A 27,050-nucleotide genomic window follows, 5' to 3' on the forward strand; every position below is an offset into this window, starting at 1 on the left:
ATTGGGCTCATATTATCTCTATATTTTTAAACATCCTATCATTTTCCTGAACAGCCATAATTCAACTAGAACTTTTACCACTTTGGAATTGTTTTTATAAATGTAATATCTCAATGGGTGATCAAAAAATCTCCTTCATCTTTATATTCTCATTTACCCATGTGCATTTATCAACACATCTTATTTCATGAAGCAGTAGTACACATTCTGTTTGCAGAACCTGGAAATTCATTTTTATATCTTCTTCACAGGACTTTTTTTTACTGTCACCCTAGTCATCATGATGCCTTGCCTTAACTAATTTTAGTAATTTTTCTCACTCACATTTACAGCTTTCAGATAAAAAGCACGCAATATCTTTTTTCACCTCAGCAGAAAAAAACCCAGTAAAATAATAAATTACTTTTAGACTTCCATCGCTTATATTTTTGCTGTGCTCAGAGATGTCTCCCCCCCAAGCTTGTCTGAATTTGTATTAATAAAAGTTATGATTAATCTGTGGATAACGTAACCTTTCTCCAAATGTACCCTACTCAACAAACGAACAAGCTGCTTACAGTAATTAAAGTAATATCATCCTGTGCACAAATTGCTTGTGCTAATAAGGCTAATTGGCAACAGCAAGCATTAACCGTGATTACTCATATGTTTCTAATATCATCATCAGTGCCTGTAATTGTCTACATAGAGGAAAATTCACGTCTGTTTTAAATCATGTGTACACTTTCCAAAAAATGCTCATTCCTATATTATATGAAAGGGTTTCTTTAGATCTTGTGCAGTATTACAAATCGGTTCATTAAAAAAATTAATTGCTACATAACACTTTTAGATATTTTAATTGTTGTAGTGTGTTGTGTAACAAAAGGGTCACGTTTGATAGTAAATTTTACACAAGATAAAAATGGTTAAAAGATTAATACAAAATACTGAAATGTATGTCTAAAATATAACTTCCCGTGTCCCCTGACAATCAGTGTACCTCTGAATGATCACATCTTACATTATCTCTTGAAGTTTGTAAAGCAAAAGCCCTGAGCGTCAAACAGAGATAAGGAGTTCAAATCCATGAAAGGCTGCAGAGTGCTTGGTACATCCAATTTGAACATTTGGGTTCCAAATTGATATTGAGGAATCACAGTAATGCTAGTATCCTGATTCCAAATATTCCTGAAAATATTCAGGAACATCCAGGACCAGAGTTTTAAAGCACCAAACTTGAAGTTTGTTTATTTTTTTTACAGATTTTCCAGGTAACAGGAGGGAGGGAGGGTGGGTGGGTGGTAGGCAGTTCTCACAGGTGAATTGGATCACATGTTCCAAGGAGCTTGCAAGATTGGGGCTGCTGGGATTCTTTGGTTTGACATTGATCCTGTTGCCTTGCACTGCCACATTGGCCCTGGGATTTGTTTGGTTGTTGTGGATTAATCCTGGTTCTTTTGGGCTTGAAATAATGTCCCTTCAGTCAGTGTGACTTGGATTCTCTAGTTTGACATTGGATTTGGTAAATATGTCATGGTGGCATGTGGTTTTTAGGGATTATCTGGTTTGACATTGGTCCTGTTGGGTTTGTTGGTTCTTTTTTCATTGAGAGGCATTTAGTAAGACCACACCTATGGCCCATTCCACATGGGCCTTTGATGCGGCAGCCTACTGGAATAAACAATACTGGTGGACCCCCAGGACCTTTCACATGCTCCTGTGCAGGCAGCCTTGGAGCTGCTGCAGATCGCAGAGGCACCTTTGAATGAAAGCACCTCTGTTTTGCCTGTAAACTTCCCTTCCCCTATGGAGCGCTGCAAGGATGAGGGAACATACCCCATTGCCATGGCAACACCCCGGTGATCAGAGGCCAGGAGGCATGTCCCCTTGTCCATGCAGAGCGCCATAGGGGAAGGGAAGTTTACAGACAAAAGGGAGGCACCTAAAAGCAGTGCCTCTCACCTGGTGCCATTTGTATAACACATTGATGGATAACTTCCCACTTGGAGAGGGTGTTAGAACAATGACAGGCCACTGGAATTGCAGGGCAGGCAACACATGGATGACTAGAAGTGGCACCAGGCCAACTATTCTAGGTTCCACTGACAAAGTTCGGTTCCTACCCTATGATGATATAGATGTTCTTTTAGGAAACCATGCAAATGATGTCAGAGTCCCCTGCACCTTTGATAATGCCAATAATAATCCCCAGGTGCAAACACTTTGAACAGTGGAAATCCAGTCTCCATGATTCAGATGGAGTGTCTTTAAAAAAAAAACTGCTCAAGATATGAGAAGTGACGATGGCCTGCTTCACTGCCACACTAAGATATATCTGGTAGCGCACATCCAGGTGATATGGCTAGGCCAGCAGTAGAACATCAATGTAGCCTGGGTGCCCACCTTACCATTCCCATAGCTGGAGGACTGAGACACTCCCCAGTTCCCAGAACTACTGATTTGCATGGCCGATGACCCTGATTACCAATAAGAAGGAATCTCAGGAGGCATCACAGGAAGGTGAAGAGGTCCATGAGCCAGATTAATATGGGAACCTCCAAGAGGGCCTGATGATGCAGTGACCAGAGGAGTGGACTGGTGACCCGACATTCCTGCAAGTGTAGATCCAGGATGATTCCCCAGTCTTACCACAGAGAATTGTGGCAGTAAATGAGGAGAGGTGCAAGACTTCTGTCAGGTAGCCCACCTCCCCTACATCTGGCTGAAGTGTGGTGCATGGTACAGGTGTGGCAGCTGTTCATGCCCCAGCCCTACCCTGCATCATGCAGGACATGAAACGTGAGGTTTGCCAACGAATGACCAGAAGGCCAGCTCATGGCCACCTTTGGTGACCCTGCTTGTCATTCAAACTCCCTTTGAGCAAGTGGCCATGAACTTCATATGACTGCTGCCTCAGACCCCATGGGGATTCCAGTACCTACTCATGATTCCAGACTACACCACCCAATATCCCAAAGCCATATTCCTCTGAATCATTTGCACCAAAGGAGTGGTCTGAACTCTCATGCCATTCTTCGCTTAGGTGGGGCTCCTATGGGAGATCCTCACTGATAAAGGGATCCCTTTTATTTTCAAAAATTGAAAGCAATGCTACACAAGTTAACACATGACAAACCATGGCAATGGGACTTTTCTGTGGACCTGCTTCTATTTGAGGACCATGAGACCTCTCAAGCTTCAACTGGGTATTTGCCATTTGAGCCATTCTATGAGAGAAAGCTATGGAGTGTCCTAGCCATAATGGAAGATAGCTGCCCCCCTGGGAGTTGACCAAGGGCCAACCCACTCTCAACCACATTCAAAACCTCCAAGACTGCTTAGCCCAGACCCAACAAGCCACCCAACACCTTCCCAGTAGGAACATAACCCCAATACAATCATCAGGGCAACCCACAGACCTTAACAATAGACAATACTGTGTTCATCAGCAAAAGGGTTTTTCCTCCAGGACCCATGGAACCGTGGCAAAGGCCCTTTCAAGTCACTCGTATACTGGAACCCCTCTCCTGTAAGGTATAGTGAGGACCAGTGGAGTGTCAGAAAAGAAGGCTTCACATCAATGATCTGAAAGAACAGCACCTTTGGGAATAAGCCAGATTAGCAGGCCCAGCACGACTTGGAGAGGGGAAAGAGGAAGGGGATAAAAGGGAGGAGGGAAAAGAGAATGCAAAAAAAAAAGGACGGACGGACGGACAGTGATGGGGGTGGTGTGAGCAAGAACTGGTGGGAGAAAGAGCTGAAGCAAGAACAAGGAGAGCCAGGCCAGTGAGAGGGATAGAACTGGCAGGAATGGACTAGACCCCCCACAGAAGGAAAAGGAGGGACAGCTGATGGGGTAGGACCCAAGACCCATCCAGGGGTGCACCGTAATTACAATATACTTATTTTACAAATTGTAGAGGGTATTGTTTCTTGGTTCAATCCACGTGGTATTATCTGAGATGCATTTTTCTCTTTCCAATTTTTAATAGCTGCATGGATCTGCTCCTCGTTATGGAGTTGAGAAAGAATTGTATGAACAAAGACATCCAACAAGTCTTCCCTATACAGATTATTTGGTTACTGGAGCTATAATAGGAGAGCTGAATTGCTTAACTAAGCAAGAAATGGAGTTTACGGTTACATGTGAAACTGCTGTACAGGTCAGAGAATTCTGCTTTCCAATGGGTTTTACTAGATATATTCTACATTCTGATTTGCAATAGAATTATTTAGAGTAGAGCTGAAATAAGATTCTACTTACATTTGACATCTAGCTAATTTTAAAAAAATTGAATCCACATTTTGATTTTAAAATTTGATCTCAAGAACTTTAAAAAACAAATCTTAAGGACTGGATCTTATGAATAAGATCAGTATGCACTAGAAATAATCTGCACTTTCTCTTCCTTTAAAACTCTTTACACAAGATCAGTGGGTTTCAGTGGACTTTTGTGCAAATAGAAGGATCTAAGGAAATGCACTTTGCAGCAGATAGTATCTAGCACATGCAGGCCACTTTTATAGGATTTAAGGCATGAAGGATTTAAGGCATGATCTTGTAAACAGATTTTAAAGGAATAAGTATATAATACTTTTGTAAAAGTAGATGTAATTCTGTCAACTTTGTATTTTTCCAATACTCTAAACGCAGTAGCAAGAACAACATTTCTCCATGTGTCCATGTATGACAATATCTAGGAAAAGCTTTATTGTCAACCATCAAATTTGCTCTTGTGCCTTTAACAGCCTTGTGATGTGCAGATATCAGCAGGCAGTAGCTTTCCACAGCATGGTGATAAACATTATGTAGGGATGATTACACGGAAAAAGCATTCAACAAATTCATGAAGGATACATCTATCCATTTCTTTTAGCCATAATTACTAAATTCAACATGTACGTTTAGAGGTAATAAATCAGTTGGAATACCAGTGCTGGGGGAGCAGGGGAAGGGATACAGCAGGGCTGGCCTTGACCTCCATGCTTATTTGTAGACTTTACATGGGCATCTGGTTGGCCATTTTGGGGTACAGAATGTTGGTTTACATTAACCCTGATCCACAGGGTTGCCATTATGTTCTTATTTAGTAATGTCTGCATATGAAACGACTGTTAGAGACATGATCGGCTAACAATCTCAGAAGGGATACTCCAGCTACTTATATTGTGATTGTACAAAGTCACTTAGTCAATTTTTTTAATGCTAAATTGAATGACTGCCTATACTAATTAGGATACAGCTTATAATAGGTCACCTTGACTTTTTAGAATCTTTGGTAACCAGTATGTGCTGCAGCTGCCATTTGCTCTTCAAATTGAACAATATTTGCAAAGACCATTACAATATAGTACTGACTGATCATTATGTGCAGTCTTACATCGTTTATATAAGACAGGGACTCTTTAACTGGTCTTCTCATCCAGTTTATTTGGTGAATTTAAATAGTTTGCAGTGTTTTTTAAAAATTCCATTTGTGCAATTCCTCAGTGAGGAAACACTTCCTTGCTAGCCCTGAGTGAGTGACATTGCTCTCACCTGCTCTCTTTCCCACCCTTTCACTCCCTACCCCCAACTTTTTCTTTCCTTGCACCATTTATTTTTATCATCTCTAATACCCTGTTTGTATTTACTTTAACAGAGTGGCAAATAGCAGTTCTGGGATGAATGAAAGAAGTAACTGTCAGATGTGAGAACTTAACCAACCCTTACAATACCTTTATCTGGCTGTAGAAGTGAAAATGTTTAAAACATAGCGAATTAATACTTATTTTCTAATTGGTCTTGTTGTGTGCTTGCTGTTAAAATTGCAAATTCTTCATTTTGAGAACAAGTTTTTCATTAATCGGAAGCAGTTCTCATTTTAGAAAAGGTTGGCACCCCTAGTTTAGACATTCCAGTAATCATGATAAATTCTCAGACTTAGTCATTCTTTGGCATTTTTCTTGTGTTTTAATCCACCTATGGATTCACATTTGTTTTATTTATTTACAGAGGCATAGCTAGGGAAAATGGAGCCTGGTGCAAAATCTGAGTTTCCCCAATGTTCGTGTTTCTTGTATTTTTTAGTGTTTTTTCAGTTTTTGGCCTGCAGGGGATGCAGTTTTTAGGATAGCAGCACCAATGTTTCAGGATATCTTTAGGAGACTCTCCTGATGATACCACCCAGGTTTGGTAAAGTTTGGTTCAGGGGGTCCAAAGTTATGGACCCTCAAAGGTGTAGCTCCCATTTCCTATTAGCTCCCATTGGAAACAATGGGGGATGGGGCACCCCCTTGGGAAAGCATTTCAACAAACCTTATTCACGCACATTGCCATGTCAAAGTGAGCAGACCCACAGAACATGTAAAGTGACTTGAACACAAATCATTTTCAAGATCTACTATAAAATGAAAGAAATAAGATTGGTACTTTTTCAGGGAATCTGAAATAAATAAATCATAAATCTATGAGTTACACAGAATAGTGTCTTCTTTGTAATTCATATTTATAATGTAGTGAGCTAACTGTAATTTAAAATGCTTGGAAATGTGCCAACATATTTGCTCTAAAAAGATACTGCTAAATAATAGTTGTAACTTCTCATGAACTTATTTCTTTCCAGACATGTTTTATCTCTATAGAGGATTTGTTTGAAGCTTTTGATAAGTATTTGGAATATCCATCTTTAGAATATAAAATATGGCTGAAACTTTCTCTGGATGTTGCTCTCAAAACTTTCAAGGAAAACCTTCCTTATGAAGTAAGTATATGCATTCTTCTATGACTATGTGTAATAATATATCAGTGCTGTCTGGAACATTTTTTAGTAAATCTACAGAAATCAACAAGTGCAACATGATAGGATGATTTAAATCGAAAGATAAATTTAAAATATAATCAATAAATAAAGTTCAGGTTTAAATGTCAGGGAAGTATTAGGTTATTGACGTTTCTGGCCTCATTCATTATGTGATCATGAGTTTTAAAGTTTTTTTGATCTGGGTGCTTCTTTTTCCTGTAGCAATCCATTTTTTTAACACTGTGCTTTTTTCATCACTATAATAGATAAGATACACTGTATACTTTTGAGTCTAGACACATTGATGAAAGCAATCATTTAATCAAGATATCATTTTAAAGTTTAAGCATTTTGGTGTTAAAGAGATGAAAAGTGAAAGGTGATTGGGGCCTTTGATAGCCTAAAACTGATATTAACTGAGGGAGGTTGACTCATGAATGATTTTTAGGCATTACAGTTTTTTGGTGTGATATTTTGAATATTTTAGATATTTTAACTGATGTCACTTCTAGTCATCCTGTTGATTGGTATTTACACTGCTGGCCTTTTGGTTTGTACATTATGTACATTATGTACTTTTATTATTTTAATTGAATATTATAAGCTAGTTTGAACATTTTTTAATAAAAATGGAGTGTATAAAGTATTTTTTACTGTAAAAACCTTGAATGTGTCAAAAGAAGGAGATTGTCATAGGTTAACCATTATTATACTTTGATTTATTCCTTACTACTATCTCAGAGGATAGTATTGCTGTAGAGTATATCTGCATTTCATGGTTAAGGTCTGGCACTCCTAAGCATGATAAACATTACAGTAAACAAACCATGTGGACTAACTAATCACATTTAATGTACAGGGATTTTCTAAGAAAGTAGAGATAAATTCATCTCCTTCTGTTCAGTTTAGAATTGAGCTTGGTTTAACCAAATTATTTTGCTGGGGGGGGGGGGATTGAACAAGCTGCCCCTTGAGTTCTATTTCAAATCTCAGAAAGTCCATGTCACTCTTGGTAACATCACTGGAACTGTCAACAATTTTCCATATTGTCTCTAACGTGTACTCTGGCTTCTCTGTTCACCCTAACTCTATCTACCTGGCTACTCTTGTTCCTGATAAAGCAAGTTGATGAGGTTACATGTTCCCTGATAGATTAGGTGTAAAACTTGGGGATACTTCTAGACTCCATATTGTCTTTAAATATTCAAGAGTCAGACATTCCCTGGAATGCTGTTTACCAATTCAGACAAGATCTCCCTGTGACTTTTTCTGGAGAAAGGTGACCCAGTCACTATTATGCATGCCTTAGTAACATTCAGTTTTCACTATTGTCTGTGGAGGCGACCATAAAAGCAGTCCATCAACTTCAGCACATTCAATATACAGCAAATAAGAGCCTTACAGACAGTGCCCATATCAAGCCAGTATGATACAACTTAACACTGATGTATTTTCAAAGGCATTCATGGCTGAAATCAACCAGCTGTTGTTGGTTTTTTTGGCTGTGTGGTCATCAGAGGCGGAATGAGGGGAAATTGCATTCAGGGCGCATGTGCACCCTGCGCCCCTGCCGCAGCGGCGGCACCCACTCCTGCCCTGTCCTGGAACGCCCCCAGAATATCCCCGCCACAGCTCCGCCATGCCTTCACTGCAACTCCACCTGGGACGTCAACCCCCCCCCCACTCCGTGGGTGCTCTGCCACCGGTGGCCATGGTCTCGTAGTTTTTGTTGCTAACGTCAATGGCTGGCATCTTCAAAAGTATGCCACAGTAAGATATGTTTCTCTCCATGGCACACAAGTTTCTCTCCATGGCAAAAACGACAAGACCATAGCCACATAGCCTGAAAAGCCCATAACAGCCCAACTTACACTGACTTTCTAATCTGTTGCTGGACTTAATGCCAAATGTTGGTTTTGAGATTGCTCCAGGGAGCCTGGGAAACTGCCATAGCAGAGGTGCAGCTTTTGCAGTTGTTACCCCAAATGCTGAAATTCTGTCTCTCCATATGGGTTTGACAAACTGCCTTTTCTAGTAGTGCTTTGAGTTGGACAATAAGAAATAGGGGAGCAGCATTATTATATTATAATTGCATTATTTAACATTGTAGTTTAACCAAGCTTTTTTGAATTGTATTTTGTTGCTAATCATACTGAATATTTTTATTTGAAAGGTGGTGTTGAAATAAACCAATTATGTGGAATTAAATTTCTTCTTTGTAGACTGTGTTATCACACTCATGGGAACTGAAGTCTTTATTATCAATCACAAATTAGACCGCTAGTCTTAAAAGGGTTTTTGAGTGCTTGCCATATTCATCTTAGATTGCAAGCTCTTGACTGAATCCTGTGATCCACAGGTCAGATCTTTCAGACCTCAAGGAAGTATATTTCTGGTGTCACAGGATCCACATGAACTAACAGTCATGTAGACTGGGAAGCTGCCATGGAAAGGGGTAAAATCAGTCCCATCAGTGGAGCTGCACTGATTAGAGAGGCAAAAGTATAATTTTGTGTGTGTCCCCCCTCCTCCTTTTGGCAGCTTCTCAATTTGCATGGTTCAGAAAGGAGTACCAAGTGAAGAGAATCTGTAAGATATGTGGACAGGAGTTTTTTTCATTGGCAAATTGCAGGATCCAGTCTCTAGCTTGCATTCCAAGACACCGCCCCCAGTAAATATAACACAATTGGATAGATTTTAAATGTGGGATTTTTATGCAAAGATGGTTTTGTATCCGGTAAACAATTAAGTTTATATATCATTAATTATAAATGATTTTATAATTCATCTTCTATGGTTATGTATTCCAGGACTGGTCATATAAAATGTGTGGGCAGCTTTCCAACGTGTATGTGCTGGATGTACCCAATCATACCAAACATGACATTTATGATGGGACCATGCAATATGTGATTCTTGTTCATGGAACTGTACAAGACTGCCAGCTCCTACAGCTTTTTTGTGCACCATGCATTTTACCTAAAACCTGCCACCAGGTAAGGGAATTTTAAAAAGTGTCCACAGTATAGCTTCATTACTACGGAGAGATAGCAGGTATCCTGTAAAGGATACAAATATACACCTAAATTAAAAAAGAGGAAGGAAAACAGTAGAATAGAATATAGAATCATAGAGTTGGAAGAGACCCCAAGGCCCTTTCTGCACAGGCCGTTTACAGCGCCCTAGGGACGACAAAAATGCTGTCCCTAGGGAACTGTTCGCAAGGGGGAGCACAGCTGCACTGCCCTCGCTCCCCCTCAGTGGCGCAAAGCCGCCATTTTCCACCTCACTCCCCGAGTGAGGTTTTTGGAAAACAGCAGCTTCCAGCCGCTGCTGTGCGAATGGCAGCAGCTGGAAGGCACCATCCCCCCCTTTCCCAATCGACTTCCCTTTCCTGTGACCTTCCGGCGCATCGCCGAGGCCTGGGGACATGCCCCCCCACCCTGTGACTCCAGAGCGGTCGTGCAAGGCAGGGGGGCGTGTCCCCTGGCCTCAGCAACATGCCGGAAGGTCGCAGGGAAGGTAAGTCGATCGGGCGAAGGCGCAGTGTGGCGCCGTCTTCCCTGTTGTTACCAGGGCGGGGGGGGGGGGTTGGGTCAGCGTCATGTACGCCAACCCAACCCCCAGCGTGGTCTTGCAGAAGCGGCCCAAGAGCCATCAAGTCCAATCCCCTGAAATGCAGGAACACACAAACAATTGAAGCACTCCTGACAGATGGCCATCCAGCCTCTCTTTAAAAACCTCCAAAGAAGGAGACTTTACCACACTCCACTGTCGAACAGCCCGTAGTGTCAGGAAGTTTTTCCTGATGTTTAGGTGGAATCTCTTTTCCTTCACCTTGAACCTATTACTCCTGGTCCTAGTCTCTGGAGCAGCAGAAAACAAGCTTACTCCCTCATCAACATGACATCCCTTCAAATATCTAAACATGGCTATCATGTCACATCTTAATCTTCTCTTCACCAAACTAAACATACCCAGCTCCCTCAATCTCTCCTCATGGGGCATGAATTCCAGACCTTTTACCATTTTGGTTGTCCTCCTCTGGACCCCTTCCAGCTTGTCAATATCCCTCTTGAATTGAGATGCCCAGAACTCTACACAATATTCCAGGTGAGGTCTAACCAATACAGAATAGAGAGGTACAATTATATCCCTCAATCTAGACACTATACTCCTATTGATACAGCCCAGAATCGCATTGGCTTTCTTGGTTGCCGCATCACATTGCTGACTTATGTTCAGTCTGTGGTCTACTAAGACTCCCAGATCCCTTTCGCATGTAGTGTTGTCAAGCCAGGTGTCACCCATCCTGTATCTGTTCATTTCATTTTTTCTGCCTAAGTGTAGTATCTTACATTTATCTCTGTTAAAATTTATTTTGTTTATTTTGGCCCAGCTCTCTAATCTGTCCAGGTCATTTTGAATTCTGACTGTCCTCTGAGGTATTAGCTATCCCTCCTATTTTGGTGTCATCTGAAAATTTGATTAGCCATGCCCTTTATTCCATCATCCAAGTCGTTGATAAAAATATTGAATAGCACTGGGCCCAGGACAGAACCCTGTGGCACCCCACTAATCACTTCTCTCTGGGATGAAGGTGAGCCATTGATGAGCACCCTTTGAGTCCGATCAGTCAACCAATTAGAAATCCATCTAATAGCAGCATTGTCTAGTCCACATTTCATTAGCTAACTGGCAAGGATATTATGGGGCACCTCATCAAAAGCTTTACTAAAATCAAGGTATGCTACATCCACAGCATTCCCTTCATCTACCAAGTTTGTCACTGTATAAAAAAAAGAGATAAAATTAGTCTGGCATGACTTGTTTTTCAGAAACCCATGCTGACGTTTTATGATCACAGTATTCCCTTCTAAGTGCTGGCAGACCATCTGCTTAATGATCTGCTCCAGAATCTTCCCAGGTATTGACGTCAGGCTGACTGGACAGTAATTATAGCAAGTGGCTCTGAGATTAGTTCTGGGATGTAGTTCCTCAAGCCCTGGAGACTTGAAGTCATTTAAAGTAGCCAGGTGTTCCTGCACTAACTCTTTATTCTATGCTGAATTCCTCCTACTGTATGTTCTGTTTCATTTTCCCCTGGATGAGCTCCATTTCCTTTTTGGGAAAAGACTGAGGCAAAGAAGGTGTTGAGTAGTTCTGCCTTTTCTCCATCCTCTGTTAGCATTTTGTCAACTTCTCCATGCAATGACTCTGTCCTATCTTTTTTCTTCCTTTTGCTATGGACATAACCAAAAAAGCCTTTTTTATTGTTTTTAACTTCTTTGGCAAGCCTCAGCTCATTCTGAGCTTTGGCTTTTCTGACTTTCTCCCTACACATCCTGGTTATTTATGTGAATTCCTCTTTGGTGATTTCCCCCCTTTTCAATTTCTTGTACATGTCCTTTTTAAATCTTAGCTCAGCTTAAAAATCTTTGGACAGCCTTCCTGTTCTTCTTAGACACCTCCTATTTTTCCTCCTCATTGAAACTGTTTGCAATTGTTCTCTTAAGATCTCACTTTTAAGAAACTCTCAGCTATCAGGCACTCCCTCTTCTTTTAGTATTTTTGACTATTATCTGTAATTGGCAAACTATATGCAAAACTACTCCTTAGGAGAGTGGAAGATTGGGTCAAGCAAGCAGAAGTAATAGGACCAGAGCAAATTGGATTCACTAAAAATAAATCAACACTGGATCATGTAACAGTTTTAGCACACTTAGCTAACAAAAGTATAACTCATAATAACCGTAAACTTTTTGCAGCTTTCCTGGATTTAAAAGGGGCATTTGACTCCATATCTAGAGCCCTACTGTGGAGAAAATTGATGTATGCGTTACACATCGTAATTCCCAGACTACTGTTTCTTATAAAACAGCTACACACTTGCACTAGCTGCAGAATAAGAGCCGCAACAAAGGACCCAGCTTCACAGAAAATATCATCAAAACCAGAGGGGTCAAACAAGGCTGTACATTGGCCCCCACTTTGTTCAATATATTCCTTAGTGATCTAGTGCCAACCCTCCAGAAGGCCAATGGGCATGTCTCCCAAACTAAGCACTCAAACACGTTAGCCCGCGTTACTGTATGCTGACTGACACCCGTTCTTCTTTCCCACACTAAAGTTGGTCTCACTGGAGTCTCTTTAAATTGCTGTGCTGAATATTGTAAGAGGAACGAACTGGTAATTAACTATGAAAAAAAACCAAAATAATGGTCTTATGGCTAGAAGACCCTGAGTCATACATGGACCATCAATAACAGACCCATAGAACAAAGTTAACCAGTTCAAATATTTGGGCATAACTCTTACTAGCAACCTTAATTATGGGCGAGTACATAGGAAATTAGCACTTGCTGCAGCTAACTAACCAGTGCCCTAGCAATTCAGCGTTTCTTTTTCACTGTGGAGCCACCAGTATATACTCATATCCGCATTTGAAGGTGTTCAATGCTAAATGCGACTCTCAGCTCCTCTATGGAGCACCAATTTGGATCGGATGCTATAAACAAAAATATAAACACAGCTCCATGATCCCGTTTCTTCCACAAAATTATGGGCTTACCGAGGAAATTGTGCTTCATATGCAGCCCTAAAATGTTTACGGGAACTTCGGGCAAACATCATATGCCACGATGGGCTGGCTGAGAACTGTCAGATACGGGATACGTATCCACTATTTGCAGGATCACTCCAGTTTGTTACACCTCATGCTTTCCGACCTTATGCAAATTCTGGGGTGGCTGAGAAACTAGTTGAGGGAAAAATCAACACTCTTGGCTTTTTTTTCTTATTAGAGTTCGATTGAAGTCCCTCTTTCCCTATCAGAAGCATATAGCTGCTTGAAAACTAAGCTATTAAGAACAAAGAGTATCGGGGATATGATAACAGCCATGCTTGAGGAAAACGTGTTCCCCCCCCTGACCCTGCTTATTCCAATGGTCGAACAAGGACACATGGCCAATTATTTACATTGGATCACCAACCCTAAATTAAGAAGAGCTTTAACACTGGCCAGATTCAAATCTAATGCGGCTTCTATGCTGCTCTATGGCGAGATATCAACAAATTGATAAACAGAGGGAGGCTATGTCCATGCAATATGGGTCAGGTGGGAGCACACTTCGATCATCACCACTCTCTTTTTCATTGTGTAGCAAAGGTTTGCAAAAAATCAAGAATGTCACAATCTGCACTTATCCCATTTCTGTATGAACAATCTAACTGATGCTCTTAAAGATACCTATGCTTTTGAACAACATGGATCCCACAGGTGTGTGAGAATGTAGCAAAATTTCTGCTAACAATAATAGGCAGGTAAAATTCTAGATGAATACCAACCAATGTCTATGTATTATGACCACATATAGCCAGCAGTAATTTTTCTAGCTTCTGTCAGTATCCGATGACGTTTAAGTGAGTTAACTTAGCTGAAGGAATGTCCTATAGTTACAGAAGGACCATGCATATATTTTAGTATTTAGTATTTTAGTACCAGTGTCTATAATTGTGAGCAATAATGGGCAAATTTTGTATGCTGATTTTGTATGTTTATTTTATGCCAATAAAGGCTTGGAAAAAAAAAAGTATTTTTGACTACGGGACTGCACCCAGTAGATTCCTAAACTTACTGAAATCTGTTTTCTAAAAGTCTAGAATGCATCTATGACTACACTTAGCATCCCCTTTCCACTGTAAAACAAACTTGAGGCAAAGGTGTAGCTGGGCCATACTGCGCCCAGTGCATACTGTGTGTTTTCCGCACGACCTCTACCAACACTTACCTTAGTGAAACAGTGCAGGCTTGAGAATTGGCCTGTTCCCTTCAGGCTGAAAATGGCCTGGTGGGAACTACACTTCCCATGAGGCCTTGGGGGCACCACAGGGGGGCAGGGGTGATTTTCTGCCCCCGGCGCATGCCTGGTGCAATGCGCTCCCTTGTCTCTCCCTTGTCCCACTGACACCTGGAGAACATGCTCACATGACCACTTCCACTCCACTAATCAGGTCATCATTATTGGTTAAGAGCAGATCTAAAATTGCCATTCCTTGTTGCTTCTTCCACCTTCTGGACCATGAATTATTAATTAGTGTTAAGAGTAAATGAGCTCTCCCACACTTTTGTCATTAAAAATCTTTGACACCAGTGTAGGAGGTGGAAACAAAAGTGATCATTTGTTGATGGATCAGTGGGAAAACACTTAGCCTGTACAATTTTTTTGGAAAAACTTATCGTTTTGATGAAGTGGCTTAGGCAAGTGGGGACCCACAAAAAAACTTGCAGGAGCAACACTTCCATTCCCCCCACATTTGCTTCCTCCCCCTTTCTTCTACTTCTCTCAGTCTCTCTCCCTTCTACCACCCTGTTTGTTCGTTTCTCTCTCTCTCCTCCATGCATGGCTTGCTTGCTTGCTTGCTTGCTTTCCTTGCTTCCTTCCTTCCTTCCTTCCTTCCTTCCTTCCTTCCTTCCTTCCTTCCTTCCTTCCTTCCTTCCTTCCTTCCTTCCTTCCTTCCTTCTTTCTTTGTGCCCCATTTCCTTCTCATTCTGCACCCCCCACCTGCTTCCTCCTCCCCCCCAACATCAGCAGCTTTTCTGGAATCACAACAGATCTCTCCACTACAGAGATCAGTTCCACTTAGGGTTTCTAACTCCAGGTTCAGAAATTCCTGGAGACTGGGGGTGAAGTCTCTCTTAAATTTTCCACCACCACCCTCCTGCAGTCTCCACCTTGGAAAAATACAGTATTTTTTCCACATTGGGGACCAAACCGGCTTACATTAATCTCTTCTCCTTTTTATCTGCAGATCAACCTTGTGAAATAGATTAGGCTAAAAATATGTGATTGGTCCAAAATCATCCAGTGAGCTCCCACAGCAAGATAGAATTTTTTAAACATGGGTCTTGCAGATCCTACTCTGAAGCTCTAATCACTAAGGGTGTGCACCTTTTTTCTCAGTAATTTTTTTGGTTCAGTGTGCTGAGTCAGGCTCCAGGCATCTGGTGTCAGGTCTCTACCACCTGACCAGCAGTGAGCAACAGAGGCAGCTAGCAAACTGCTTGGAGCCAAATATAGTGAAGATAAAGTTCCAAATCTCAGAGAAGTCTAGGAGCAGAGAAGAGTGAAACAGAGCTGAGAGTCCATTATCCAATGTTGTAGTCTGATGGGCCCATCCAACCTGTAGTTCCTTCCTGCAACACTGTCTGCATCAATCAGCTGGCTGAGGTGACTGCCTGAGAAACTTCACCTGGTGCAGAGTCAGTGAAACAAGCTGCTTCTACAGGTATTTGGGACTCTGAGTCCTGGCTAGCCTGTTATTCAAGTCCACCCTGCTGGTGCTGTGCTGAGGTCACACTGTGTTGGAGTTCTGACTGAACTGAGCTCACCCCCTGTTGGGGTTCTGGCTGGACTGAACTCTCTTGTCCTAGCTCTCCCTCTGAGGGCTCCTCATTTCCCAGCGGTTGGCCATAACATTCAAGATTAATAGATTCCATTTTTTAAAAAAAACTATTATTATTGTATTATTAAATCAATAATGGGGGTACCCATTATTGTCAAGAAATGAGCCCAAATTCTTCTGCACCCCCAATGGTGGGTGCCTGGGACATTTGTCTCCGGATGTCCCCATTGTAGTTATGCCTCTGAGGGTACCTGATTAGGGTGCAGTTAAAAGTAGGGTATATTTTTTTTCTAAAAAGAGGTATGTGGTAGTAAAAATTGGGAAAGTCATGAGGACCTACAGTCACCTTACGGTATGGTCAATACTAGGTATGAAGCCCTCTACATTAGCCCTAGCAGAATAAATATTGTGTGTAACTATAACTATGGTGATATTCTAGGTACAAGGTACTGCAGCAGCATCAAAGCTATTTGTTGTACGGGCCATAGAGCCTATGAGGAGGAAGGATGGCAGAAAATTAAGCAGCATTTGCCAAATTCATGCAGGTCCTTCAAGACATGGTAAGATAGAGTGTTCAAACCTTTACCATCAAATTTCCAAAAATACAAAGTTCTAGTGAACAGCCTGCAAGAAAAAAATATTAGAATTACCGTAAGCCACAGGAAAAATTACACAGAAAAAAATATTGGGACCAAGCAACTGATGTCTGTTTTCCTGCACTTGCCCTTGTCAGCTATTCTGGATCTACAAAACTCAACTGTCACAACTGTCAACATCAGAATTGATTGATTGATTGATTGATTGATTGATTGATATTATGTCAATTCCTTTTTATGATCGGAATACATTTTTTAAAACTATTTTAGATTTTTATCCCTCTCTACCGGTTTAGGGCCGCCAAACCGGACTCAGGGGAGAGAACAATACAATAACAACAATACAATACAATCAATAGAATCCAATTTAAAATTATCCCTACTATCATTAAACATATCAAGCGCTTCCAGCAATCACAGTTACTGAAGTAGGGAGAAGGAGAAGAGAATAGAAAAGAGACCACAAATCTTTTCTTGCGTGGGTTGGAGAAAGGATTGTGTTCCAACTCCTGAAGAGAAACATTTACCAAAGTTCTGTTCTGACTCCAAACAGCTGTGAGTCCCTGGCACATTACAACAGGCCACATTTTTCTACAATAAAAGTATAGTTAGTGATTGATCCATCTCTTTATAAGGATCAGAATCCTTATCTTAAAGGTTGGGATAACAAAACTGAACACAGCATTCCAAATGAGGCCACACTGGGAAAAACTGTAAGGACATCATTATAACGCCAACTTTATGGTCAGTATTCATATTAATTTACTTTTGTGAGTCCTGGCATGCACTTTGTTGGTACTGGTCCTCACTTTAGGACAGTCTTTCCATGATATAAATTGCACAAAGTGGCTGATTTATTTTTAAAAAGTTCTCGCCAACAAAGTTTACACTGGTTATAACAGTGAAACTAATTTTGAAGACTGTAGACCAGAATAGTTAAGTACATCTTGTATTAATACAAATTCAGTTTGTCTTTATTGTGACTTGTTAGAAATATTTTTCAGTGCATTTGGATTTACATGAACACGAGCTGGGGGTTGGCAAGGAGTCACAGGGCAGGAGATGTTAAGGGAAACTCGCCCTCATCAGTTCTTCCCCTTGCAATTTAAACTAAGAACTGGCATCATGAGGTCTTAACTTTTTAAATTCTTAAAATTTCCCAGCCATCAAGCCAAGTGAAGGAAAATGTGGGGAAGTAAAAGGAAAGTCAAGGAAAAGGGAAGGATAAAGAAGGGGAAAGGGAAGGGGACCAAGAGGGAACGAGGGGGAAGGGTTCCATATGACCCTGGTCCCTCCTCTGCAGTTTTCAGAGAGTACTTTTTTTTATTCTGCTTATGATATCTCTAACTGCCAAGCAGACTTCACTTCATTGTTCAGAGGAGAGGCTGCAATGGTACATGATCAGGGTGCAGTTCAAAGTGTGTGTATGCTTGGGGGGGGGGGTGTTCTAGAAAGAGGGGTGTGGTAGTAAAAAGTGTAGGGATCTTGGTAGATGATGAGGGACAAAAGATCTTGGTAGATGATGAGGGACAAAAATAACAAGAAAAACCCTTTCATGTATCTTAAAAATTTTCTGCAGAAGAAATACACCAAAAACAAATTTGGTTATTGCAACATATTAGAAGCTTCAGGTACCTGAAAATTAAAATTAGAGCTATTAATATTAGGTAATCAGTCTGATAATTGTTCCCATTCATTTCAGTGGTAAACACATCTTCAATTGCGCCCCTTACCTGAACAATTTTTCTTCTCAAATTTCTGGCAGAAGGATAAAGTGTCCCTTTTGTGTAGGCAATTAAAATTTACACTTGCATCATGGCCACAGGCAGCTGTGAATTTGTATGCAGGTATTCCATCCATTTAAGGTGTCCTTAAATAAGAGTGGAGGGAACCTGTTTATTTTACAAAAAAGAAGCACACAGGCAATGGAATCCACCACCACACTACCCCATTCCTGGATGTAATGTCTCCTAGTCGCAGCAAACAAGCAATCCTCAGACATGTTCATAGGACAGCAGTTGAGTTTAATAAAGAGAGAAACCTGGAGACACGAAGTCTCTGAACATAGACAGAGAACAAAATCTACCAGCTCATGATAAAACACCAGGCTTAATTATCATCAATCAAATAAACCTTTAATCGGCATTAAAAATACAGAGTCAAAAACAAACAGTGCAAAATCTGAAATACAGGGGAGGATCAACTTACCAGAACCTTTCCCAAGAAATCTACAACCGTCTCCAATATCTCAAATGAGCTATTATTTAACAAAAAACAAGCCCAAAGGTTAGGAGCAGAATGCCTTAACAGAGGAGGAATAATGCAATGAAAATCAGGTTTAAAATTAGCATATTTGGGACAATCAAATAAAATGTGCAGCATCGTCTCAGGAGTATTGGTGCAATGAGAGCAAACCCAGTCTTGTTTAGGGGTCCTCAAAAAACGCCCTTGAAGAAAGGCTGAAGGGAAAGAGATGCACCTAGCTCTAGTAGGTGCCCACCTTTGTTTGGGATTGAATAGAATCTTTAAATAGCAAGCAATTTGGACTTTAGTAGGGATCATACCAAAGTATATAGGTGAGCATGAGACCCCAGCTCTTTGAACCAAGAGTTGAAGTTCTTGACTAAAGAGATGGGATTGCTTAATGATCATCAGGTGTGCTAGGGGAACAATCATACTTAAAGGAACATACATCACACTTTGCTGCATTCTAGTTCCACATTTTTCTTACAACTCAGCTCATTTTCTGTCATCTGGAAAATATACTTCAATCAGTGGAAGGAAGCAAGGTTTGGGGTGTGGGATGGTATAATTTGATTTTTTCACCCATGTCCTCCAGTTTTGTTTATGACTAGATAGCCCAGTTTTAATAACATACTAGGATTAGATCAGTGGTCCATCTAATCCAGGTTCCTGTCTCACACAATTGCCAAACAGTTCCTCTGGGGATCAAAAATAGGGCATGGTGGCCCTTCCCCTGATGTTGCCTCCTGGTCTGACATTCAGAGGTTTGCTGCCTCTGAATGTGGAGGCTCCCTTTAACCCCCATGTCTAATAGCCACTCTGATAGACCTATCCTCCATTAATCTAATCCACTTTTAAAGTTGTGTATGCCTATAGCCAACCTCACATCCTCTGACAGCGAATTTGATCAGTTTTATAAAGAAGTATTTCCTTTTGTCTGTCCTGAATCTACTGCCCATCAGCATCATTGGACGCCCTCATGTTTTAATAGTACTTTGGGAGAGTACTATTAAAAACAACCTAACCCTTTGTCTCTAGTTTTGCCCCCATCCAACCATATTGAATGAACAAGCAGCCACAGAATAAAATAGTGCAGGCCACAGAATAAAATACTGCCCAAAAAGATTTTGGTTTTTGTAGAATCAGAACGGCATCCAAAACCAGTGAGATGGTGCAATAATTGACAAATATATATATATATATAAATAACAAATGGAGGCATCCTGTTTGGCAAGAAGTTCAGCTAACTGTTCTGGTTGGATGATAACTTTGTCAAATATATATATCTGCAGAGTCATTCTCTTTACTTGCTACCTAAGAAAATGAAATCAGACAACAAGATGTTAGGTAACTATGAAAGTGGAAATTTCTAACTGCTGACAACTGTCAGAAACAATTATTTTTATTGGTTGTGGTGGGTAACAGACTTCCCTCTGTGCTATCCCTCTGAAGATGCCAGCCACAGATGCAGGCGAAATGTTAGAAACAAGATCCACCAGACCACGGCCACACAGCCCAGAAAACCCACCACAACCAGTTGAATCTGCCTGTGAAAGCCTTTGACAATACAATTATTTTTAGATCGGGAACATGAACATGATTTGGGTCAGATCACAATTAATCATTTTCTAGCTTCATGCCTAGTCTCCAGTTCTATGTTCTTATAAAGATCCTTGAAAACAGTTGCAGTGAAGCCACGGAATGTATAGGTTGTAATGTGCAAGTGTATGCAACAGCTAGGCTTTCAAACCATTTTACTAGCAAAATGAATAAACAATGATATAACTTTATGAGGTAGGCTGAACATTTGAAAAACCGTTATTCTGTGTGGTGATGTGAAGTAGGTGGTATTGGAAAGTATAATACTGCATGCGTATTTTTGATAGATCGTGAAAAAAAAGTAGCAAGGATAAGATTTCAGCTGCACTTAACTGAAATAAATGAACTGTACCTTGCTCATGAATAGCATTCCTTCACTCCTTCCCCAGTCAAGACATTATGCAGTATACGTCCAAGAAATGCACCAATGAAATCTTTAGCTAAATTTAACTTATTGTGAAGTCTGAATTGACAAATTTTATCCAATTGAGGTTTGTTTCCTTCCTATTGATTGCGATTCTATTGCGATTCTTAAACAAAGTTGAATCCTGGTTAAGAATCTTCATTACTGGGAAAGAAACAAAACTCAGTTAAGATGCATGCACTGAGATGTTATGGGGAAATGGAGTTGGTTGAAAACATCAGTCTTGGTGTGCTGTATGAGGCAAGTAAGGAGAGCACTTGTAAGCTGATAATTAATCATTTCATCACAGTCAAACTTCAGCTGGTTGACATCTAAATTGAGCCTCTGAAATATTCAAAGCCTGTTAAACAGGACATATGGAGAAAAGATGTAATATTGTAATGTAATGTTTTATGGTTTCTTGTGCTTTAGAGAAATAAAAATTCTTTGAATTTACAGGAACAGATGACAGCTTTCAAAGTATGCATAGTACAGTAAGTTTAAACTTATGCTAAATTTAAAGTTTAATATAATTTTGATATCTTCAATTTAAAGTTCAATGTTAAGACTTTCACAGTTATACTTAGAACTAAATGAGAAGAGGTATTCAAGTTAATTAGCTTTATCAAGTCCTGTTGCCTTCATGAGGAAATCATATCATCTCGTGGAATCCTTGCATGGCCAATAGACCACATTCTGGAAAGTAGCACAGGATAGTGTTGCCTGATTAACCTGATTAACAATTCTATAAACTGAGAGGTGAGAGGCCCTGGAGATTTGAATTCATTTAAGTTGCCACATATTCCTGTACTATCTCTTTATTTATTCTGTGCTGAATTTCCCTTACTGTATCTTCTGTTCCATTTCCCCCTGTTTGAGCACTGTTTTCCTTTTGGAAAAAGACTGAGGCAAAGAAAGTGTTGAGTAGTTCTGACTGTTCTCCATCCCGTTAGCATTTTGCCATCTTCTCCTCACAGTGACCTATCAAAACCTTTTTCTTCCTTTTGCTACAGACATAACTAAAAAAACCTTTTAAAATTGTTTTTAACCTCTCTGGCAAGCCTGAACTCATTCTGAACTTTAGCTTTTCCAACTTTCTCCCTACATATCCTGGTTATTTTGTTTGAATTCCTCTTTGGTGATTTCCCCATTTCTTGTACATGTCCCTTTTAAATTTTAGTTCAGTTGAAAGTTCTTTAGACATCCATCCTGGTTTCCTTAGATACATCCTGTTTTTCATCCTCATTGGAACTGTTTGAAATTGTGCCTTCAAGATCTGACTTTAAAAAAAATCTAATTCATCATGCATTCCCTTCTCTTTTAATATTCTTAACCAGAGGATCACCCCCAGTAGTTTCCTGAAATCAACTTTCTTAAAGTCTAGAATGTGTGTCTGACTATGCTTGGCATCCCCTTTCTATTGTATAACAAATTCCAGGAGAACATAATCACTCCCATCCAAGGATCCTACCACTTCTACCCCATTAACCAATTCATCATTATTGGTTTGGAGCCAATCTAAAATAGCCAATCCCATGGTTGCTTCTTCCACCTTCTGAACCATGAAACTGCCTGCACACAAGTGAAAAATGTATTGGACTTTAAAATCTTGGCAGAATTTGACTTCCAACACATTTCAGGACAATTGATATCTCCCATTACTACTATTTCTCTCCTTTCTGAAAGTTTGGTCATCTGTTCCAGAAAGGCATCATCCAACTCTTGCGGGTCTGTGATAGACCCTTACAATAAGATCACTGTTGTTTCCCTCCCAGTTAATTTTTACCCAAATGCTCTCAACCTGGCTTCCAGAATTTAAGACATGAACCTGCTCACAGGTGGAATCATTCCTGATGTATAATGCTCCTCCTCCTTTCCTAGTTGGTCTATTTCTCTGAAATAGGTTGTACCCCTCAATTATTACATTCTTATCATGAGAATCATCCCACCAGGTTTCAGTGATGCTTATTATATCATATTTGCTTTGCCATGTTAAAAGTTCAAGCTTGTCTTCTTTATTTCCAATACACTGTGCATTAGTGTAGAGACATCTAAGACCAGGGTTCATTCCCTCTGGCTGCATATTTAAGGTTTTTTCCTTCCCACTGTTGGGTTCCTGGACTATTTGCTCAGTTCTCTCTATAACCTTCAGAGTATTATCTCTTGTACTTGATGAATTTCTTCATACTTGAATACTCTCCCCCCTCGCCCACATAACTCAGTTTAAAGCCCTCCTGATAAGGTTTGTGAGCTTTCTAGCAAAATTGTTCCTACCTATCATCATGAGGTACAACCCATCCCTTCCCAGTAGTCCATCTTCATAAAACCACAGATCATGGTCCAACAAACCAAAACATTCCGGGTGGCACCACCTGTGAAGCCAGTTGTTTACCTCCATTCTTCTTCTTTCCCACCCTGGGCATGTCCTTCAACTGGGAATAGAGATGAAATGATGACTTGGGCATCCAGATCCTTCAGAGTCTCTAAATCCCTTGTGATTTCCCAAAAGCTATGTTTTGCAATTTCACTTGTTCTCACTTGGATCAAAAGGAAGGGGTAACAGTCAGTGGGCTTGACAAGTCTTGTCAGCCTCTCTGTGACATAACATATTTTTGCCCCAAGACAGGACACCTCTCAAGACATCTTAGCAGACCAGCATATCACTGCTTCTGTTCCCCTCAGCAGGAAGTTTCCTACCACCACCACACATCTCTTCTGCAGTTTTGCAGGGGCCGTTCCATGGGCTGAACCCTTCTGCCAATTGTACATTATCTGAAGGCTGACTCTGTTGCTCATGTGCCTGTTCCTTATTCTTACAGACAAGGGAGAGAACTTCAAATTGACTGTATAGCTTCAAACTCACTGAATGCTCCCTGGTCCCTCTACTTCTATAAGCCACAGTCCTTTAATTGCCCACCTCCTGTGTTTGAGAACTGCCGTGCTCCTCAGTGAGATTCCCAGTGTGTTCCCCACTCAGTACTGTCTGCTTCACCCTGTCCAGGAAATTTTCATTCTTCTTAAAGGGCTGAATAATAGATACTCATGCTTCAAGCTGATGGACATTCTTTTCCAAGAGAGCAACCAACTTGCATTTGCTGCCGATACAGCTGCAGCAAAAAAACAACAACAACACAGCACAGCTGTTGTAGGGGACTGCAGCAGCTTCCTGACTATCCATTTATAGTAGTCTTAAACAGTACAGAAACAGATCTATAGGTCCCCCTTTCAAAAAGTCCCCCACTAAACTCCCCCACCAAAAATGAGTGTTAGCCTTGCCTGTTTAACCAAGCCCTTGTTCATTGAGCTCCAGGGTCTGAGACCTTGTGGCTGAAGCCTCTACCCTCAATCGTCTCTAACTCACCTTCCACTCTCTCCCAAAAGATAGGTACTTACTGATAAAAACTGTACACCACTAGGTGCACACTGCTGCCCCTCAGAGACTGATCAAAAAAGCTGGATGGCAGTTAAATAGAGCTGGTGACTAACCAGAAACCCTACCTTTTAGAAGCCTGAGACAAGCACACAGTTAACAACAGAGAAAACCTCACATACAAACAAAAGCTTTCTCAAACCCTCCAAAAACAAACACACAAGCCCTCAAAAACACACCCAGTTAAGTTTTAACAACCCCCCAAAAGCAGAGCTCATCTTTGTATCTCTGTTCAGCTGTCTTCTGCTCCCTTCCACTGCCTCTCAGAGATTACAACATGTGCTGCTGCCTCTCAGAGATTGCTCAAAGGGCTGGATGGTAGCTAAACAGAGCTGGTGACTCACCAGATGCCCCACCTCTCAGAGGCCTGAGGCAAGCCACCGTTAAAAACAAAGAAAACCCCCACACAAACAATGGAAATGCAATGGGGCCCTAGCTAGAGTGCAGAAGCAGGCATTTCCCCCTGCAATGGACTTTACTGGAACAGGCATTTCCCTACACACACTCTCCCAGCACAACACTTCCCACCTACCTAGTCCTGGGTCTGTGATTGGGGGGTGGGAGAGGTTGGAAAAGTGTGGCTTGGGGTGAGTGAGAAGGTGAGGAGGGTGGAAAGGAAGGGTGGAAATCTGAGGTGCGGTGTGGGAAAGGGTGCCAAGGTGAGACTTGGGGTGGGAGAGGGTGGAATGGGGAATCTTGGGTGAGGGGAGAATTGGAAGGATTGGCTTGGGGTGTGGAAGGGTTGGAAGGTGTGGCTTGAGTTGGGGGGAGTCAAAAAGTGAGTATTGAGGTGAGTGAGGATGGAAAGGTGAAGCTTGGAGTGGGAGAATGGGGATGCTTGGGGTAGGGGAGCCAGTAGGGGTTGCTGCTCCATGGTCCAGGGGTGGGGGCAGATGGGAGGGCCTCTTTGGGTCCAGGAACCAACCCAGGGGTGGCCTGTTGGAGTGGGGGGAGGCAAGAGGATTTCTGCAAGCCCGGGGAGCAGCAGGCATCCAGATGCCACTGCTTTGTGACCTGGAGGTGGCCTGCTGGGGGGAGGCCAGAGAGCCTTTATTAAGACAGAAAGGCCTGCGGTCCATAAATACACAGCTCCAGCAAACTGCATACTTGCTATGGAGGCAGCATCAAAGTTCTGCTGCAGCGTGCAATTGATCTGTTTATCAGCTGGATTCCTTAGGAGCCCATCTGTTTCCTTCTGGACTGAATTAATTAAAAATCAGGTCATCTTCCAGAAAATCCACTCAGGATATGCAAAACTGCCTCCTAAGGGACCACAAATCAGAATTTAGACAATAATTGTAGTTTACTTTTAAAAATAGGGGATTACGTTCCCCTAAAAATAGGAGCAGCAGTGGCATAGTGGTTAAGAGCAGGTGTATTCTAATCTGGAGGAACTGGGTTTGATTCCCCACTCTGCCACTTGAGCTGTGGAGGCTTATCTGGGGAATTCAGATTAGCCTGTACACTCCAACACACGCCAGCTGGGTGACCTTGGGCTAGTCACAGTTGGGCTAGTCACACTCTCTATGTACCATACCATGTTACTTGGATGGAACATGGATGATCATTTGGAGTTCACTCTACCTCTCCACTCCTTCCCCAGAATAAGTGAAGCCTTAGATGGGGAAGGGACCTCTAGCAGAGTCAGCTGTTCTCCTGACTTCAGGATCTCAGCCAACGTCTTACTTTCCTCTAGTTGTGATGGGGGAAGGTAGTTGAAGAAAAAAAGGAAGACTGTGGATTAAGGAGCAATTTTGCTGCAACAGGAGTAAAGCCATTGACTTTCTGTATATGATCCAGACAGGGGCAGACTGAGGGTCTCAGGGTCATCAAAGAGCTACAATCCTGCAAATGACCATAAGAGGTGCTACTCCATGAAAACAGACTGCCCCATCTCTTCTACTTAAGAATCGTTGTTTTGAATCTGCATTCTATCAAATATTTATTTTTGTGTATTTTACACTGATTAAACCAAATGTTTTTACAGCAGACACATAAGAGGTTTTCTCAAGTATGCAATTTTTTCTTATACAGGATTATGCATATCTGGACTCAGTGAAACACAGCAGGTCATCAGAGTGATGACACACAAACACCACGTTCCAGGACCACAGTCAAGACAGGGAACACGGAATGTGGATGTAAGGCATAAATACATGTGTTAGCTCCCTGGTGAAACAAATTCTATTTTGTTGTTAATTTTTATGGTGAATATTTTAGATTAAACATTTTACATGTTTTAAAGGTTTTTCTTCAGAACAAATTTGCTGGTTAAAAAGTAACAGTTTAGATGTAAATTGATGATTCAACCTATCCTAATTGGTGAGAGTTTTGAAATACTGTTAATGTTGTTTTAATTGATGCAATAAAATTGAAACTGACTTAAGTTGCAGTGGATCTGAGATTACTTAGATCATTATTTACAACTGAAGGAGGAAATCCTGACTATATGTGTGCATTGGAGGGGGTGTTATTTCTGAGCATTTAACATTTCTCCTCACCCCACCCCTCTTCAAGCTCCCTTGGCCAAAGAAGGCCCGAAGAAAGTGTCCTCCCATCCCAACTCAAGCTAGGCCGTGGAGAGTCCAGCGAGAACTTTCCCACCCCAT

At 41.2% G+C, this 27,050-nt stretch overlaps 1 protein-coding gene across 1 annotated transcript in view; it reads left to right on the forward strand.

The window, feature by feature from the left end:
• LOC125426302 (sodium/hydrogen exchanger 10-like) overlaps nt 1-26,817 on the forward strand; it is a 146,446-nt gene extending 119,629 nt beyond the window's left edge. The window contains exons 23-27 of the mRNA XM_048484560.1: nt 3,975-4,145; nt 6,588-6,725; nt 9,575-9,760; nt 16,609-16,729; nt 26,476-26,817. Of these exons, the coding sequence (XP_048340517.1) occupies nt 3,975-4,145; nt 6,588-6,725; nt 9,575-9,760; nt 16,609-16,729; nt 26,476-26,606 (747 nt within the window). The 3' untranslated portion in view covers nt 26,607-26,817. The remainder of the gene's footprint in view (nt 1-3,974; nt 4,146-6,587; nt 6,726-9,574; nt 9,761-16,608; nt 16,730-26,475) is intronic.
• Nucleotides 26,818-27,050: the final 233 nt, after the last annotated feature.

This window comes from Sphaerodactylus townsendi, linkage group LG02 (assembly GCF_021028975.2).
Source record: "Sphaerodactylus townsendi isolate TG3544 linkage group LG02, MPM_Stown_v2.3, whole genome shotgun sequence".
Classification (NCBI taxonomy): Eukaryota; Metazoa; Chordata; class Lepidosauria; order Squamata; family Sphaerodactylidae; genus Sphaerodactylus; species Sphaerodactylus townsendi.